At 48.2% G+C, this 18,683-nt stretch overlaps 1 protein-coding gene across 4 annotated transcripts in view; it reads left to right on the top strand.

Moving 5' to 3' along the window:
• LOC111155567 (KIAA1217 ortholog) overlaps nucleotides 1-17,289 on the top strand; it is a 289,167-nt gene extending 271,878 nt beyond the window's left edge. The window contains exons 14-21 of one of the 4 annotated variants that reach the window (XM_022515808.1): nucleotides 1,761-1,944; nucleotides 5,553-5,716; nucleotides 6,441-6,605; nucleotides 9,758-9,877; nucleotides 13,614-13,691; nucleotides 13,804-15,405; nucleotides 15,941-16,063; nucleotides 16,795-17,289. In XM_022515808.1, coding sequence (XP_022371516.1) covers nucleotides 1,761-1,944; nucleotides 5,553-5,716; nucleotides 6,441-6,605; nucleotides 9,758-9,877; nucleotides 13,614-13,691; nucleotides 13,804-15,405; nucleotides 15,941-16,063; nucleotides 16,795-17,289 — 2,931 coding nt within the window. The remainder of the gene's footprint in view (nucleotides 1-1,760; nucleotides 1,945-5,552; nucleotides 5,717-6,440; nucleotides 6,606-9,757; nucleotides 9,878-13,613; nucleotides 13,692-13,803; nucleotides 15,406-15,940; nucleotides 16,064-16,794) is intronic. The other 3 variants (XM_022515809.1, XM_022515811.1, XM_022515812.1) reach the window with 3 other exon arrangements.
• The last annotated feature ends 1,394 nt before the right edge of the window (nucleotides 17,290-18,683 follow it).

Genomic DNA, 18,683 nt, shown 5'->3' with positions numbered 1-18,683 from the left:
CCGGCCAGCGTGTGCCGGCTCAGACTTACCCCTGGTGAATGCAGGCCTGCAAAGCGTTTGCCGGTAGTCTCGAAAAATCTGTAGAGCCTGGGTGAGCAGAGCAGGGTGGCAATGGCAGGCTTGGATAGAGGAGTGTTAGAGCAAAGGGAGTCACAAGTCAGGCTGTTGAAGGAACCTGTTCAAGTGAACAAGGCAGGGGCAATGAGGCTGGCAAGACAGGCTGGAACCGGATTTCGGGGGGCTTGCAAGGCAGTCCGAGGTGGTGTTGGCATCCAAAAAATCCTGCTGCTTGGACCGGCGGTAAAAAATAGCATCTTCAAAAAAATCACTCTGAAATAATAGAGTCGATTCAGGTGGTGGGTGGGTCTAGGATTAAGGGTTCGGGATAGAAGTCATGAGCACAGGCTTGGGGTGAGAGGCAGAGGCAGTCAGAATGGAAAGAGAAAACTAGGCCTTAACGTCACAGAACAGAAAACAGGCCATGTTTTTAAAGATTCTTTTTACCAAGGGCTGGTGTCCGTGCCTGAGTAGGACAACTTGCTTCCTCCTTCCTCCTGCCCCGTGCGTCCTCCACTCCTGACCCCAGACCATGGCCTTGACTGTCCCACGTCTCTCACAGATCAACAGGGATAATTCAGGTCTCAAGAGAAAAATAACCTCTTCAGACTGCCCGGGGCCACAGTTCTGGCAACGGGGCCTCGGAACTTAAGAGTCTGTTAAAAATGCCCGGATCTGCAGAAAGGAGGCCTGGGCCTTTCCTGCCCACCCCACTGCTGACTGCTGAGGAGAACTTGCTTCACAACCAGGATCTGAGCCCCACTATGCTCTAGGTCCCCACAGGCTCTGGGGCAGGCAGTGAACCAAAGGGACAAAGTCCGTGCTTTCGAGAAACGTGCCTGCTTGTAGGGAGAGATCGAGAACCAGTGTATGCCAGATGAAAATAAATGCTAGGAAAGACAAAGCGAAGGAGGGTTTGGTAAGGATGATGATGGTGGAGACTTGGGTTTAGATAGCGTGACTCTTGTGCAGATCCTCGTCTCACTGGGCCCCAGCGTCCTCTGGCTAAAGAGTGCTAAGAAAGCAGTCTCCTCTGTCCTTCCTCATTCTTCCATTGTGGGGTTCTAGTAATCCTGGTGCTAACTTCCCCTCTGCCCATCTGGGATGATTCCTGTGCCACCCCAAAATCACAGGAAAATGTTCTTTTCAAAAATGTATGGGTATTTAAAAATGCATTTCATGTATTTCTCCCTACTGTAGAACTTGGTGGAGCTTCGAGGTAGTCTAAAAAAGCCCATTTTATACGTAAGAACGTTTGACCCAGAGGCCATAGAGCTGTTCTTAGGCAGACGTGGAAAGCAGGCGTAGGAGTCTTTGTTCCTAGTGAGTGTTTGGTTTTGTTCCTGTCCATTTGCACATCTCCTCCATGATGAAAATTTTTGGTTTCAAGACAGAAACCTGGTTGTGAGATGGGTGCTTTGGAAAGCACATCCCTGCGTCCTTTTTATTACTATTCGGAGAGTAGCAGTAAGTAAGTGCTCAATAATCAGTTAACAAATGAATTTGGGTTTCTGAGCTCGCTTCTCTGTGAATCAATGTCAGTCACGTCAGCTTCCGTGGCAGCGAGCCCAGAGGCAGGTTGGTCGGAGGGGCAAACATGTCCCTCAGCACGGACCCCAGACTGCCCCCTCCATCGCCATGAAATCTCTAATTAGCTTTCCCTTCTGGTTGCTAAACTTCCCTCACTTGTGATTTTCCTTCAGAAAGCAGAAAGAAAATGGGAAGAGAAAAGGCACAATCTGGACCACTATAACGGGAAAGAGTTTGAGAAGCTGCTAGAAGAAGCTCAGGCCAATATCATGAAGTCAATTCCAAACCTGGAGATGCCACCAGCCGTGGGCCCACAACCAAAGGGCGATGCCCCAGGAGACAAGCTGGAACTTTCAGGTGAGGCGCTCCCAGAGCTGGGCCCGGTTGGCTGCCCACTGGAGCACGTGCTGGCCGACAGGACCAATCTCTCACGTCTCAAGAATTTGATAAAATTGTGAAACAGGAAGAACAAATCCTCAACAGTCACTGGATTCTCACGCCTGCTTTTTCACCCAAAACCCTAGCAGGGAAACTTGTGTTCTGCATTAGGGTACCAGAATAGTGCCCAGTAAGGTAAAATTTAGATTCCTAGCTTCTACATTTCCTATGAATTTATGACACTTCACAGTACCAGCTGGGAGGATAAGAGGGCCGCGTTTAAAGTAAGAGCTTTTCATCTGCTGCAGGAAGAAAATACCAGCCTTTATGAGCTCCCAAGGGGATATTAGATCATAAGGGGAAATTGCATTTTTTAAATCAAAATTATTAGATTGTACATTGAACCAGCTAAACTCTGGAAGTTAATCATCAATGTGTCATTAACAACATAAAATAACTGCTAGAAAACCCAGCCTACTAAATCTCCAACCAACGAGCCCCACGCCTCACTCTGACTTCAGAGCTGAGAACAGAGACACCATTATACTCACAGCCCAGTGTCTCAGAGCCAAATTCAGGGATGCCTCATCCAGGAACCAAGGTAATTTGAGGAGGAATCGCCATCTTGACTCGCATGTCCACGAACATGGAAGTAGATACAGTTTATAACCACTGAAACCCTGTCTCGGGTTTTCCTTCCCCAACGTTGCTCTAAAATCCCACTCATGGAAACTTTCCCCATGAGCCTGTGCTAAGTTTTTCACCTCCTTTCCCCACCTGCCAGCTGTGGGAGGAGGCCTGTTTAGGGACCCTGAAGGGGGAGGCAGCACGTGCCCGGGAAAGAAGGGGCCTGGGAGGGACGGCTCTGCTCTCCTCAAGATGGCTTTTCTCCCAGAGTTCTTGTGAGGAATGTCTCATGGGGGAAGGATCTACCCCCCTTCTGTTTCTATCTGGCCTAATTTGGCTCTCCTCATTTTGAATTCTGTCAGATAATCCCTGGATGTTTTAGAATCACAAGTAAATTATTTTAAAAAATAGTTACAAATTAGAACTGTTCCTTCTCCATGATTATATAACAAAAATAATAACACTACGTTTTGTTAACTTACTGCATTTGGGCTTTGTGTTCCTTCAGAGTAAAAAAAATTTGCATGAAATGTTTTTAAAAAATTAGTTTCCGAAGTATCTTTCACTAAGTTAAAATGTTCTTGTCGTTCTTTTTATTTTATGTTTAAATAAACTCTACACCCAGCATGGGGCTTGAACTCACACCCCTGAGATCAAGAGTCGCACGCTCCACCAACAAAGCCAGCCAGATGCCCTTGTTTTTTGTTTTTTTTTTTTTAACATGTGGCCTGACTTCCTGTCGGAGTCCACGAATGGACAGGCTACCAGAAATGCATAAGGGTCCAAGCCATTTCCTGCAAACGTTGATTCCTATCATTTTTACTTATTTGGCATGGATGTTATTTTTTTTTTTATTTATTTGTGTTTTTACTAATGAGGTAAAATTCTACACTGAGGGTTTAAAGAAAAGTTTTTTGTATTTCTTCTGTGTGCACTGACTACTTCGTTAATGGGCATGGACCACTAGCTCCTAAAGGTCGCTGGAAGGTTTTAGGGACTATAGCCTCATTCCGTGCCATAGAAAAATTATTCGCAGAGCTGTTTGTTAAAAAGAACAAGGAAGACTTGACTCAAGACCACTGCAGTCGGGGAGAGAAATTGAACTCGACTCTGAACACAGCATATCAAGGGCAGAGAGATTCGTGCTAAAGGCAGGCTGAGGGCTTGGCTCTCCGGCACGGGGAATGAAGAACCAGATCAGATGTCTTGCTAATTGACTTATTAGAATTCTTTGCTAAAACTGGGCTGAGTCGACCAAGGGCAAAGCCTAGTGGAAGAGAGGACTCAGAGGAGCCCCACTGAAGCTGGTCAAAGAGGCAGGCTTTGGGGTGCCTGGGTGGCTCAGTAGGTGAAACATCTGCCGTCAGCTCAGGTCATGATCCCAGGGTTCTGGGATCGAGCCCTGCATCAGGGTCTCTGCTCAGCGGGGAGCCTGCTTCTCCCTCTCCCCCCAGCTCATGCTTTGTCTCTCTCTCTCTCTCTCTCTCTCTCGATATTTTGCTCTTTCTCAAATAAATAAAGAAAATCTTTTAAAAAAAGAAACAATAACAACAAAAAAACAGAGGCAGACTTTGTCATTACACGGGAGAGGAGACCTGGGCCCACCTCCGGGGCCTGTCAGCCTGTGCCGGTCCCTGGGGGGACCCATAGAGCTGATGAGGGCATCCCCTGGCTGGGCTGCTGGCTTAGGCACCAGCCAGGGGGCCCAGTGTGCTCTGGCCTCGTCAACCGGCACCCTGGTGCACCAGACTAGAACTGGCCACTACCCGGAATCGCGGGCATTTCACCCTGATGATTTACCCACATCCTTACTCTAATTTCTAAGTAGAAACTACTCAATCAGCTCTGCCTGGGTTGCTCAGAAGAGACAGACATGTTCCAGGGAGGGCACCTTGTCCCTAGAGAGAGCTGGGCAAAGCGCACTTGGAAACCCCGACTGTCCGTGTGCAGTTCTCCCACTCTGGTGAGCTCTAGGCCTGAGTGCTGGCGAAGGGCGGAGGTGAGGCTCAGTGACCAAGGCAGGAATGGGGCTAACGGTTTCCATTTCGTTAAGTGCCTTCTGCGGGCAGCTCTCTGGGGAAAGCCAAGCTGGTGTCTGCATTCTCTAACCTGTGGTGTCCATCCTAACTTCTGCTTCTGTGGTTGTGTTTACTGCCTCCTTCCGTTAGCGAAGAGCCCTTTCCCACCACACAGCTGTGACCAAAACTCTACTCTCTCCCTGACTTTGTTTTCTCCTCTGTCTGCCTCCCACTCTCCTTCTGGCCCTTCAGCGGCCACATTCTTCTAGCTTCCCCTGCTCCAACCCGTCCTGCTCACACGTTGGAGGCTTTAGAGGCTAAGTGGGGGGCTCTGGATTGGTTTTTTTTTTTTTAAGATGTTATTTATTTATTTTGGAGATCGAAGAGGGAGTAGGGGGAGGAGCAGAGGGCAAGGGAGAAGCAGACTCTACACTGAGTGCAGAGCCCAGCACGAGGCTCGATCCCACCACCCTGAGATCATGACATGAGCCAAAAGCAAGAGTCAGCCGCTTGACCGACTGAGCCACCCAGGCACCCCTGGATTTGTCGTTAGGCTCCTGTATTTCATCTCTCCAAGTAAAACCCAGATTTTTTGTTGAATAGGGATAGCTCATACTTGCATTTACATATTGCATTTACAATAAGCCAGTAAGCACTGTCCCAAAGGCTTCCTGTATATTATTCCATCCTCACAGGCCCCCAGTGGAGATTATAATAATACCCATTAAACAGATGAGAAAACCGAGGCAGAGAGAAGTAACTTAACTTGAGCAGGATCTTTCTGAGATTTCGAGTCTGGCTTCAGGGTCCGTACCTTTAATCATCACACTAGGGAGAAACTAGAGAAATATTTAAGTCAGATTGCATCAAGTTTCTAGAAATACCCTGTTCTGGATGTTATCATGCAAAAAGATGATTTTTCAATGACACACTGTTTTCCAGAAGACTCTCCGAATTCAGAACAAGACTTGGATAAACTGGGGGGTAAGTCCCCGCCTCCTCCACCCCCGCCCCCTCGGCGGAGCTACCTGCCAGGATCAGGGCTCACCACCACGAGGTCCGGCGATGTGGTCTACACCAGCAGGAAGGAGAACACCACCGCTAAGGTCTGATGGGTTAAGTGCTGGGAAACTGGTCTCCGGGTTCAGATGATACCCTTAGACAAGGTTCTCACTATTCTCCTTTAGGACGCAACCTGTAGTGAGGCAGAGGAGAGAACTGACTAAGCTAAAATCACAGGAAGGCCCCACAGATGGGAAAATGTCAGCCAGTGTTTTGGGGCCAGACTCAGCACCACGAGCTTTATCCTTAATTGACTTTTGGCTGCAAGAATGTAACATGCGGATTACAAACTACTTCCCCAGCAAGGCGGCATAAGATTGAAAATGGGGGGGTGGGTAAAGAGGAGGCCAAGGAAAGACCATCCTACAACGCTAAGTGAGATTGGCTGACACAGTTGTGCGAGTCCATACGGAAAGATGTTCAGTGAGTTTTAGTTTCCACTTCACTTGGCAAGTTTTGTCTTTTGTGCTAAATGTGAAAGACAGTTTCTGAGGAGATGTCGTATGGGTGGGCCTTTCTTAAAGGCACCACACGTTGAGTCGTTCCAATTTTATTAAAGATCTTAAGGCCATTCACAAAATGGCAGCTTGTGCAAACCAAAACCCAGACTGAATGGAAGGGGGACGTTACAGTCTTTGAACTGCATTTGAAGAGGCAGGAAGCCAGCACACCAGGCAGTAGGGGAGCGCATGTTCTCATGATCCGGCCCTCTTTTTTGCCGGAACCTGCAGGGCTTAAGCCAGTTTTTGTGATTTGAATATTCCACAGGCAAGCAGTGAAGATGCCGGACCGAGCCCCCAGGCGAGAGCCACAAAATGTCCGACGGAGGAGCCTGCTTCTGCCTGGACCCCATCCCCACCACCAGTCACAACCTCCTCCTCCAAGGATGAGGAGGAAGAAGAGGAAGGAGACAAGATAATGGCAGAACTGCAGGTATGTGGATGAGGTGGCCGTGGCTCCTTGCCTTCCTGTCTGGGACTCTGCGGCTGTGTCTCTCACACATTCGTTAGCTGGAGAGGGCTGGCGAGGCACCTTTGGACCTAGGCCCTGAAAGTTGCGTGTTCTGGCCTTGGCTTCCGCCTTTCCAAGATGGCGTTCAACTAGGCCCTCAGGGTACCTCATGACATGTGTAAGGAATGATCATTTCACAAAACAGCTCGGGAAGGTCATACAGAAAATCAATTGCCAGGTTTCCCGCTCTGGCTGAGAGGATTTACTTTCCTTTCAGTCTTGATAGTTGGTGTCATTTCAAAAGCAATTGAAGGCAGGGATCCGAAATACCAGCCCTTGTCTTGTCTTCATCAGGACGAAGGCCTGCTTCAGGTGGGGTCCCCATCCTTGGGTCTTATTACTTAGAATCGCTGCCCTTAGGCCTTCTGCCCTCCATACCAGGCACTCATTCGTTGTCAACGTCCCCTTTCTAATATTCTGACAAGGTAAAAGATTCTGTTTCCCATTTTCTTTGGCCTGTTTGAGAAATGGTACCGTACATGTTAGTTTTGGATTTTTATTTTTTAACTAATTGACACAGTCCCTTCATAGGATGAAGGGTGGGCTGCAGAAACTATACTCGAAGCTTATCTTGCCTTCGAATCGTGGCTGAGAGTCTACCTTGGGTGTACATTCGAGAAACTTTTCTAACCAGCGACATGTGCAGAATTCCCAGACCAAAGTCTGTTGTTCATAGAATATTTCATTATTTTGACCCATACTTATTCTAGGATGTTTTCCCCCCTTTGGATGGTCAGATGGTCAGACCACAACCACGTAGGGCTCCAGAACGTGCCGCCTGTACACCAGCGTACTCCTGGCTTTGTGCAGGCCCCACGGATCCGCATTCTTCCCATGGAGCAGAGAGAACTTGCCAGCTGGGTCATTTGTGCCACGGCTGTTCTGTTTTGACTTCCTGGGTGGTAACTGTCAAAATTGAGCAATTTGCTTCTCCAGGGCGCCTGGCTTGATTTGTGGAAAAGGGTGCGCCCTTTGGGGCCTCACTAAAACTCCGAGACTGGCCTGGGACACCCCTCTCACCAGTCAGCTTGCAGACAGGTTTTCAGAATGGCTAGAGAGTGTCGTTCGTAGGAACCCTAGATTGCTAAGGTTAGTGACACGTGCAAGAGTTGCGAGCGTGGGGGTGTCCGTCCCTCCGCGATCCAGGGAGGACCCCCGGGCCGAGGACGCTGGCTGTGTCCAGTGACAAGATTGCCTGTTGCTGGGGGATTGGGTCTTGTCCGAGGACATGGAGGCAGGTTCTGGGACCCTTCGCTGTAGCATCTGGCCCACAGCATGGTCTGAATTGGTCCTGGTCCAGTCTCGTTCAGGTGGACAACAAAACGGTTGATGATGTTAAACCTGTGCGAGGTGAACGGTCACTGCTGATCCTAGAGGCAGAGACGTTCAGGCTCGTGAATAACCCCGCACTAGGCCCCAAACAGAGGTTATGTGTTCAGCCTCTTAGAGCTCGTGGCCTGAGAACATTTCCCTCCACTGATGTCTGTCTGTCTCGCGGGTGCTTTCTCTGGCTGAACGTTTTCAAAGGCTGGAGTACTTGGCTCCTTGCTGTCTTGGTGGTGGTTAGGTAATACTGGTAAATAAAGTGCTCTAAGCCTAACTTAGCCAAAGCCAGACAGCCCTCTGGCAGGGTGGTGGGGGTGGGGGGTGGTGGGGATGGACCCAACCCGCTGGCTCAGCAGGTCAGCTGCTCGCTCTGGACTTAGGTGCCCCCAGGCAGGACCAGGAGCAGGAGCAAGCTTCCGAATGGACCTGTGGGACACCTGCCCGCTCTGGGGTACCAGGCACCAGAGGAAGCCATAGGCTTCCAAGTCCAGGGGCTAACAGCCCAGCGGAGACGGTGATGGCCTTAGTGGGCTTCTCCAAGGCTGGCGAGGACTGGGGTGTCTGAGGACCTGCAAGGGGGAGCCAGCACTGCAGGAATGGGGAGCGAGTGGAATGGGGGAGAGCAGGCCGGGAAGGGCCCAGGCACCGGCTCCATTTGTATTTCAGGACCGTACTGAAATAGTTAACTTGGCGTGGGCACGGGTTATTCGTTCTGCCCACAGAGTCCTTTCCAAAGGACCCTATTTGACATTAAGAAAATATGAGGCAATTTTTGGGGATTTTTTTTTCCATTTAAATAACTGGCCTTTAATCCCGGCTGCACATTTGATTATTTGGGGGAGTTTTTTTTTTTTTTTTTTTAAGGGGAGAAAAGGCCTCTGAATGAATTGTGTTTTGGGTGACACCCGGGTAACAGAATTGTTTTTTAACAAGGTGACATGGCGTTGAGTTGGGAACCACCGATTTCAAGAAGCTGGGCGCTGGGGTTCTTCATCTTTCTTGCTGTCACGATCGTATCGTCCCTCCCTCTGTGCCCCAGCGCCGCAGCCTTGGCTTTCGGTCTGAGAACTCCCTTGCCCCGTGTGCACACGAGCCGACGTGGGCTCCTCGAGCCAAATTTGATAGTGTTCAGGGACAGGCCTAGAGGCTCAGGCAGCCCCGAGACCACTCAGAATCCCGGGGTGCTAAAGATGTCCTCTTTTTCCTCTAAGTGCCCCTCAGAACGCCCCAGAGCATGGGAGTCCCTAGTACTACCATGGACAATGAATTGGTAAGGATGACTTACTTCTCTTGTAAGATGGAAAGGTTTGCAATATCCTGTGCCCCTTTTTCTCGGACCTCAAGAAAGCTGGTTAAAAAAAAAAAAAGAAGAAAAGGACCTAGAAAAAAAAAAGATAGTTTTCTGGCTCCATTCACTTACATAGTCACCATTTTTTAAAGGTCAAAGCAAGAAGCCCTACTAAGTGCGAATGAGGTTCTGGAAGGAAGGGCATTCCTTGCAAGACTCCTGTCGGTAAATCCTGCCGGGCGCAGACGCTAAGGAAGTCTTTGGCCCCTGGCTCTGTGCTCACCTTTGGTGCCCGAGGCCCAGATGCAGAGCCCGTGTCGCAGGTGCTGTCTCCTTGGCTCTGTGTGACCCGCATGCAGGCCTGGCCTGAGGTCTCTGTGCCTCTGGACCCCCTGCCTCCTCCCTCCGTCCTCCTCGCTGCACTTGGATCCACGTTAACCTCAGTATTTTAATCCCTCAGGCATTCCAGAAGTGTTCCTTTATGGATGTAAATTCAAACAGTCATGCTGAGCAGTCCCGGGCTGACAGTCACGTTAAAGACACTAGGCCGGGGGCCACGGTCCCAGCCAAGGAGAAGAAGGTAACGTGGCGGAGACATTGGCCACACAGTCCGATGGTCCTTCTTTCCTTGCTCTGACACTAACACTGCTCGTGCGTCTGTCCTTCTGTGCCCTCTCCTTTTTTCTCTCACCTTTTTTTTTTTAACTAATGCAGACACAGCCTGAGGTTTAATCAGAGATTAACCTGTGACCTCTGCGTTCCTGTGCACTGTACCCAGTAGTCGGTGCAGAATTTCAGGCATTCTCTTCCCAAACTGTAGAGTATGCACACGCCTGGCAAGATTTTTCTCGAACTCCAGAAAAAAAAAAAAAATAGAAACATTGATCGAGTGTGTAGCGCTTTTTCTAATTTTTAACACGTCTTCTAGGTCCAACACACCTATGTTAGAATAGGACTCTACTTCCTCGGACTCTAGGAAGAAGACATACGGCAGAGCTGTACGTCTGCCACCGTCCCCAGGGTTACCCTCATGGAAATGCACACAAATGTATTTGCACACACGTTTGAGGATGCCAGATAGAATTTTTATTAAGTATGATACATTCTCAGACTATCCCTGGCAAGACCACAAGTCCAGTCTGGGTTTAGTGCTGATGCACACTGTGGCATCCAGACAGATGTCCCAGCTCTGAACCAGAATTCACTGTCTTTGCATAAGTACGAGGGAAAGGACATCAGCCTGATTTTCTTAAAGTCAGCTTTTTAAGTCCTATCTGGAGCTTTTTGATTTTTGGATATAGAGCCATCTTATCTGAAGGAAGCCTTCAGGATACATGTCAGGATTGAAAGGTTATCATGACCAACTCAAGTCCTAGCATTTTTTCACCAGGAACGTTTATTTCAGAAATCGAAGGTTCTAGCATCCCATAGATAAAGTCAACCAGATCAGCCGCCGTGTAGCCTAATAGCAACACCAGCTGGATACCTCAGTCCCTGTATAAGAAAGCTCGTTGAGTGTGGGGGAGAGAGGATCCCAAATCAGAGGGCTGTTCAGACGTGATCCTTCAAGAGATACAGTCCTGGGGCGCATCGCTCCAGCCATGAGGCCCTGCTGAGGAGACCGGCCTCCTTCCCCTGTTCTCACAGCTATCACAAGGCCGCCTGCAAACTTCCATCAGCCATGTAACACTGTTATAGGTGGGGTGAGGGGAAATCTGTGCACTAGCAGAGGTTATGAGACTTAACGATAAAATCTGTTAATCTGGATTGAACCCATGATGCTGTATCGGAAATAGTTTGCTTTTCCAGTCTGTAGGATTGCCCTATGTGGCCTTATTAAAACCAGCTCATGAAGGAGCCTCGCAGACCCTGAATCACAAGGCATGCCTGGACTAATGGGACTGTTTCTGGCTAAAACACTGCCTGGGAACCGGGAAGTTCTGGAAGATCCCTCTAGAGACAATCATTGTCTCGCAGAATTTTACTAATTGGTGAAAAAGTTGCATGTGATTCCTTGCCCTGCAGTTAGAAAGCCATATCCTTCCAGTCTCGTGCATCTCAGGCGAGTCCCTCAGGTTAAGCAGGTCTGTCACAAGAGCCCTGTAGGGACTCTACTGCTTATTTTAGATCATTATACTCAGTAGATTGACCTGTTTCACAATAATGACGAGCATTGGACTTGTGCCCAAATTTGTATCCGTATTAACCTCTCCGCAGTCTATTCATCTACCCTTCTATAAATCAAATATTTCCTTAAAATTTTCTGTTGTCGTGAAACACTAACCTAGTACTTCACCTGTATGCAATTTTCCTGTAACTGTGTCTCTGATGTTTTTGGCTCATTGCCCACGTGCATCGTGAGCTTGCTACATAGTTGTCGGAACAATCCAGATCTCAGGGCCTAGAAGCAGATACAAAGAGGCTTAATTACCTTTTTACACAGAGTCTTGACCATTGAGATCCTATCTAAGATGTTGTGAGATGACATGACCTTTGTGACCAAGCTACCCTGGGTGAGGTCAGCGCGCCTGCTTTAATACGCTCATTCTTTTCTCTAGCCCAGTGACCAAAATGACAGGTCACGTGAAACCTGCCCCTTGGCACATTTATCTCCATGGCTTTCGTTAGATTATGGCTGCTACTCCATCTGTTCTAAAATATGTATGTCCCTGGGTGAGATTTGAAACACTTACCCATGGGGATGGCATGGGCTCAGACCGATCAGAACAGAGGCCAGTCCGACTCCTCAGCAGCCCGGTGTCCTACACGCCCATTCCTTGTCCAGCCCCTAGGTAAATCCTCACTCGAGTCGTAGCATGGCACGCTAACTCCAGGTTTGGGGTCACGACCTCATTTATTCTCCCTGAGACCTTTCACTGGATGTGTTAGTTGTTTAATAATCCAAGCTGAAAATCCCACGTTAGACATGGCGTTGTTCAACCACACCAGCCGAATCGTTGCACACACTTGGGGGCCTTACCGGGAGGGGGCAAGTTAAACAGGAGGTGCTGGGTAGCTAAGGCACCTTGTATCCTATATGATGTTTCCATGTGATTAATACTGACTTTGTTGTTTGTATGTTACTCCTTGAATGTGTATGGACGCTCTTTCCATTTGTAACATGGCGGTGGGATTGTGCGGGGTTGATGGGCGGGACCTCGTGATTGTGCTTTGTTATGTTGTCGTTGCTTTTAACCAAACAATCTCCTTGGGACTGTGACCCATCCATAACCGCCTCTTCCTCTCAGGCTTCAGCAGCAAGAAGAGAGGGCAGTGGTGCCTGGGAAACGAGGAGGCATAGCTAGTGTTAGTGTCACAGCAGGGCCCGAGGAAACAGATACACACGGGCCGGAAAAGGCCACGCCTCCTGGTCAAGCACTGTCCACACCTGGTCCTCACCCGCTGGCTTCTCACGCCCTGAATCTTGGTGAGAGCCTCAGAAGGGGACCTTCGCTCCATGTTGGAGGATTTAGAGACTAGAAGCTGAATTACGATGTCACGGCCATCATGGTAGTCTCACATGTCTGCTTTGGAAATGTTTAGATGTTTTGGCGACATTACCATTCTGAATTTGGATTTGATCACCTTGGGTCTTGTTAGTTTGAAGGTTGTCGTGACACGTTACTTGGCGAGTCCAAGTTAAAAAAAAAAAAAAAATGCAAGTACCTTTTTCATCTGTCCTTTGACCAGGGGGGAAAATAATGGGTTTTTTTCATCTCCAAGTACCACACCCAACAAATGCAGAGTCCTTATAGGACAATTCCCGTGAGAGAAGCAGAGAGTGTAGTGAAAGATCTAGCTGGAAGGGATGTGAGAAAAATCTGGTCTAGTTCCTCAGTTTATAAGCAAGAAAACTGAGGCCCAGAAAAGTGGAGGTAACACAGCGAAGTGGCCGGTCTGGATTAGGATCAGAATCAGGATCAGAATCTTCTGCCTGCTGAGATCTGTGCTTTCCACAGCTCCACACCCCTCTTCCCATTTTAGATTCTGCTAGGCTCACCATCAGATGCTGGAAAGAGAACGTGTTGACACAGAATCGGTCCCTTTATCCTCTTAGCTGCTCCCTCACAAAATTCAAAATACTTAAAATACTTGGCTAATTGAGATTTTCATCTTGTGCAAACACAGGGCGTTTTTGGAGGTTGGAGAACAGAGCACCCCAAGGTAAACAGAGTTGTGTAGGTTTCGGACTGGTGTGTAACCAATGTGCTTGGCCCGCATGGTTTGGAAGTGTAATGAAAGGAACAATTTAGTGGTAGTCCACTTTGGGCGGGATGTGGTTTTGTGGAGTAACATGTCCTACACTATTCTACCAGAATTTGGAATTTTTCCATGAAGACATACGGAAATCTGATGTTGAATATGAACATGGCCCCCAAATGGAATCCCAGAAGGTGAGTGTAGCACATCTGTGTTCCGAATGATACCGTGCAGATTAATTACCTTCTTTTGTGGATCCGTTTCTGATTAATGTGTGTGGTTTCCCTCCTCCACTGTCCCTCTCAGGTTACCACAAGACCTCTAGCAGCTCTTGGTCACCCTAAGTGGGAAATGGCCCTGGGGGATGGTATTTTTGATGCATCCAGAACCTCAGAGTACAAAACAGACATCCTAAAGAAGGAAAATTCCATGTCCAACAAGAGTTTATTTGGAGACAGTAGAAACTATTCCCAGAAAAATGCATCTAAAGTCAACTCCAGCCACCCTGACACTTGTCCATCAGAAGTTGTAATAAACAGAGGACCTAAGGGCTCAGGACCTCAGTACCCTGTCTCTGACACGGAGCATCAGAAGATGAGTTACGGAAAGACAAAGGAGATGGGTCTAGAAGGACCAGAAAATACTGATAGGTGTGACCTTCCCTCTCCCACTAGGTCAACTGAATTGAGCCCGTGTGATGTCAAAACTCATGATCAAGAGGTTCCCATGACAGAGTTCAGCCAGGTCGTCCTGAGACCCAGGGGCACGCGGCATGCGAATGTGAACCCCAGTGAGGACGGGGAGTCGACCCCAAGTTCTCCCACTGAGGAAAACGTGACCCCCGACAACATTGCCTTTATGATTACCAAAACCGCGGTCCAGGTTCTCTCCAGTGGGGAGGTCCGAGACATAGTGAGCCGAAAGGGGGAAGATGTACAGACGGTTAATATTGACGCCAAAAAAGAGACCACTTCCCAACAAGGAGGAAGTGAAAACGAAGAGCCAGTCGTGTGCCTGGACAAGAAACCAGTTATCATCATTTTTGACGAACCCATGGACATCCGGTCCGCATATAAGAGACTTTCGACCATATTTGAGGAGTGCGATGAGGAGTTAGAGAGAATGATGATGGAGGAGAAGATAGAGGAGGAGGAAGAGGAGGAAAATGGAGACCCAGTGGTCCAGAACAATACGTCTGGAAAGTTCCCCAAGGAGGTGGCCTCCGGCAGCCCCAGACCGACACGGCAGGCTGAATGGGAGCTACAGCCACACAGCCCATCGGCCGAGGCTAACACATCAGGAGGACAGGAAATGAATAAAAGGGAGCGGGGCAAGTTGGGCCAAGCCGAGTCTCCAAGTTCAGATAGCAAGGGCGACGGGACAGATGACCAGTTTGAAAACCCCAAGAAGAAGTTCAAGTTCAAATTCCCTAAAAAGCAGCTGGCGGCTCTCACTCAGGCAATTCGCACGGGAACCAAAACAGGGAAGAAGACCTTGCAAGTGGTGGTCTACGAGGAGGAGGAGGAGGACGGCACCTTGAAGCAGCACAAGGAAGCCAAGCGATTTGAAATTACTAGGTCCCAACCTGAAGACACCCCCAGAAGCACGCCTAGGAGACAAGAGCCGCCCGGTCCAGAGAGCACAGCTCTGATTTCCAGGACTGATGAAATTAGAAAAAATACCTACAGGACGCTGGACAGCCTGGAGCAGACCATCAAACAGCTTGAAACCACCATCAGTGAAATGAGTCCAAAAGCCCTAGTTGATACTTCGTGCTCTTCCAACAGAGATTCTGTGGCAAGCTTGCCCCACAGAGCCCCAGAGGCCTCTCCCCGCTCCCTGCTAGTTCTGGAGGAAGCTCCCACTGCCCCAGAGCCCCCCGCGTCCGTACCTTCAGCTTCACGTAAGGTATCTTGGTCTGATGGAGAGTGGAAAGACCCAGCTGCTTTCTTACATCTGCCATAATCACCATTAGCAACAGGTGTCTTGTGATTGACTTGCTTCCTTTCAGGTGGCTCATTGTGGGTTTTTTTGTTTTGGGGGGTTTTTTTTGTCTGTTGGCCACGATCCCTTTCACTCACACTTTCTCCCTCACCTTCAGAACAACAACGACTAGGTGTCTAACAGCTAATCGATTCTCTTTTTACCTCTGTTGCTGATTGGTGTTGGGTAAACGCAAGGACGCTGGGTCGGTCATTTGCTGTTGAAATGATTGCTCTGATACTCACATTAAAATCCGTTTGATCAGTAGTGGAGCAGTTTCTTCTGTTTGATTCTTCAAATTAACCCCAGTGGTGTCTCCTGATGTCCGTCTCCTCGATCTGTCCTGCATGTAGGGCTGTGGCTTCTCATGTTGACCTTCTCTGCCTCCGGCGGGAGAGCCTCGCGATTACCCACTCACGCGCTTCTCCTTCTCTTCCCCTCCCGCCGCTCCTCCCCCCAGGGCTCCGCTGGGACCCCGCAGACGAGCAGGATGCCAGTCCCCATGAGCTCCAAGGGCAGACCCGGAAGCCTGGACAAGCCCGGCAAGCCGTCCAAACTGCAGGATCCCCGCCAGTATCGTCAGGTAGTTTTACCTTAAAAAAAACCCAATTTTGGATGGACGCTATTGCAGTTAAGAAGCAAGTCGCTGACTTAGTTTATACCAAATACTGTGTTTTCTTTGTAAGATATGGTTTACATAGACATCCTGGATCTGGGGCATGAAGAAAGTCTAAAAAAAAAACCTTTGTTAAACTCTCCACCACGCTTTTGCATGCTTGCAGTAAAACACCTTTTACTTTGTGACTCCAAAGTTTAACTGTTAACACAAGGTGCCAGGCCCCTTGGCTTTTCTCTGGTGAAGGTAGTGGTTCATCAGAACATGTTGGGAAGGCGAGACAGACCTGTCCTTGAGCTGCCCTGAAAGTCACCAGTACTAACGTAGATGCTGACCGCATTGCACTGGAGGCACGTTAACTGTCCGTCACGATGGCCCCGCCCCGCCCCCACCCCAGTCACCCCCCAGACGCATGGCCAGCCTGGCGCCGGGACGGGAGTGGGATGCTGGATGTGCCTGTTCTCACCGACACCTGTTCTTCCCTTTTCTCCTCTTCCGCACGTCCTGCGCTCCGTACTCTGGGGGTTTCTGCCGGGTTCAGTACAGCACGACAGGACTTAGCTCAGGCCTTGGACTGGTTTGGTGTGGTTTGGTCTCTGGTATTTAATGGTTCTCAGAAGGGCTGTGTTGCCAGACCCTGTGGATCGATCGTGTTACCAGCTTTCTGACAAACTGTCTCCCGCCATCTTTATTCACAGGCTAATGGAAGTGTTAAGAAAGCTGGTGGGGACTGTAAGCCTCCTTGCCCCTCCTTACCTGCTTCTAGGATTCCAGCCCTTTCTCCCAGCTCTGGGAAAAGCAGTTCCGTGCCCTCTTCTAGTGGTGACAGCTCTAACTTGCCTATCCCACCTACCGTTAAGCCACCGGTTACTTCTAACCCTCTCAGCCCCCAGACAGGACGATCTGCTCCCTCTGCCTCCCTCATCCCCTCTGTCTCTAATGGCTCCTTAAAGTTTCAGAGCCCCACTCACGCAGGTAAAGGCCACCATCTCTCATTCTCACTGCAGACTCAAAACGGCCGAGCAGCCGCTCCCCCGTCCTCCTCCTCCCCGCCCTCCCCCGCCTCCCCCACTTTACTGAGTCAAGGTGCCAAGGGCATCAGAACCATCCACACTCCCGGCCTCACCAGCTACAAGGCACAGAATGGAAGTTCCAGCAAAGCCACCCCATCCACAGCAAAAGAAACCTCTTAAAGGCCAAATCCTATTAGGCACAAGTCGGAGTTGCATTAAAAAAAAAAAAAAAAAAAAAGGGATTTTTTTTTTTTTTTCAACAGTCTTCAACAACTGTTTTCACAAGAGAATGTACCATATTGCTATACTCTATGGGGCTTCATGCTAAGTATGTGCTAAATACTGGACGACTAGATCTTGGTAAAGCTTGTTCGTTTTTTTTTTTTTTTACTTTGTTGCTGTTGTAATTACATAGTGTTTACTGTCTATATTCGATATCTGTTACATGAAGTAAGCATGTGTTACAGAGAGAGTGGCTGGCAGGAGAGAAGTGTGCCTGTGAGATAGCGGGGAGGGGGAAATGTATTCAGCATGTAAAACATGTATGATTCCAGAATTTTAGTATGTTTTGTACAAAAATATTTTTCATTACGGAGACTAGACATGAACAGAGAAATACACAAGTGTGACTATACAAATTGTAAAACAGATACTATAATATTTCCTTTTATTTTAGTGTTATTTAGCTTTATTACAGATTTCTATTTTTGTCAGAACTTCATGGTTCCTTTCAAGATCCTTTTTGCCAAAAACATTTTGATACTATAGCATTGTACATGTGAAAGTCGTGTGCTAGACAGTATGCCGTGAACTTTGACACAAGCCAGCCCCGAGGTGAGTGTCAAAGGCAGTTTATCGAACCTGTTGCACTGCAGTGAAAATTACGTATGATAATTTGCAGCCCAAGCGAGCTAGCTTTCTTTGCTTTTCTTTCTTTCTTTCTCTTTTTTTCTTTTCCTTTTTTTTTTTTTTTTTTTAAACATATTGGGATTCTCTAGCTGGTTTCTTTGCAGTATTGAACCCCTTCCTTTGCTTTTGGACACCTGGTAACCCACACTATTGCATTGTGAATTTTAACATGTACACTTCTGTACGGTTCTGTCAACTGATCAACTTTTGTACATATATAAATAGACATCAGAAATACTGTATGTGACAGCACAGAGTAGTTTTCCCACACCAAAGTTAATTTTTATGCATGCTTTAAAACTTTATCTCGGGATGGGCAGAAATGGGGGCTCCCCGTACATTTTTAAAAAGCAACAAGTTTGCACAGCTAGAGTGTTTTTTTGTAAATAAATGTATTTGTATAACACAGTCATGTAATATACAGAACTATAAGCAGAGACTTTGCAAAACTAAATAAAGGGCTGCATGCTTATTATTTTTTTGTACCGTGTCCCTCAAACTACTTCCTAATCGGAGAATAAACGTTAACTATCGCCGAGTTAAATGGTTTGGGTTTTGAGGACGTTGTCAGTGACATGTAATAGGACATGAACTGGTTTTCGGAAAGCCCTGCTTTTCTGAGTCATGATGAGCTCCTGGTGCATGCATTTCCAAGAGTGGTGCCT

The sequence above is a fragment of the Enhydra lutris genome, unplaced genomic scaffold (genome assembly GCF_002288905.1).
Source record: "Enhydra lutris kenyoni isolate GAN:26980312 unplaced genomic scaffold, ASM228890v2 scaffoldscaffold42, whole genome shotgun sequence".
In the NCBI taxonomy this organism is placed as follows: domain Eukaryota; kingdom Metazoa; phylum Chordata; class Mammalia; order Carnivora; family Mustelidae; genus Enhydra; species Enhydra lutris.
This window is presented reverse-complemented; position numbering and strand designations above follow the sequence as displayed.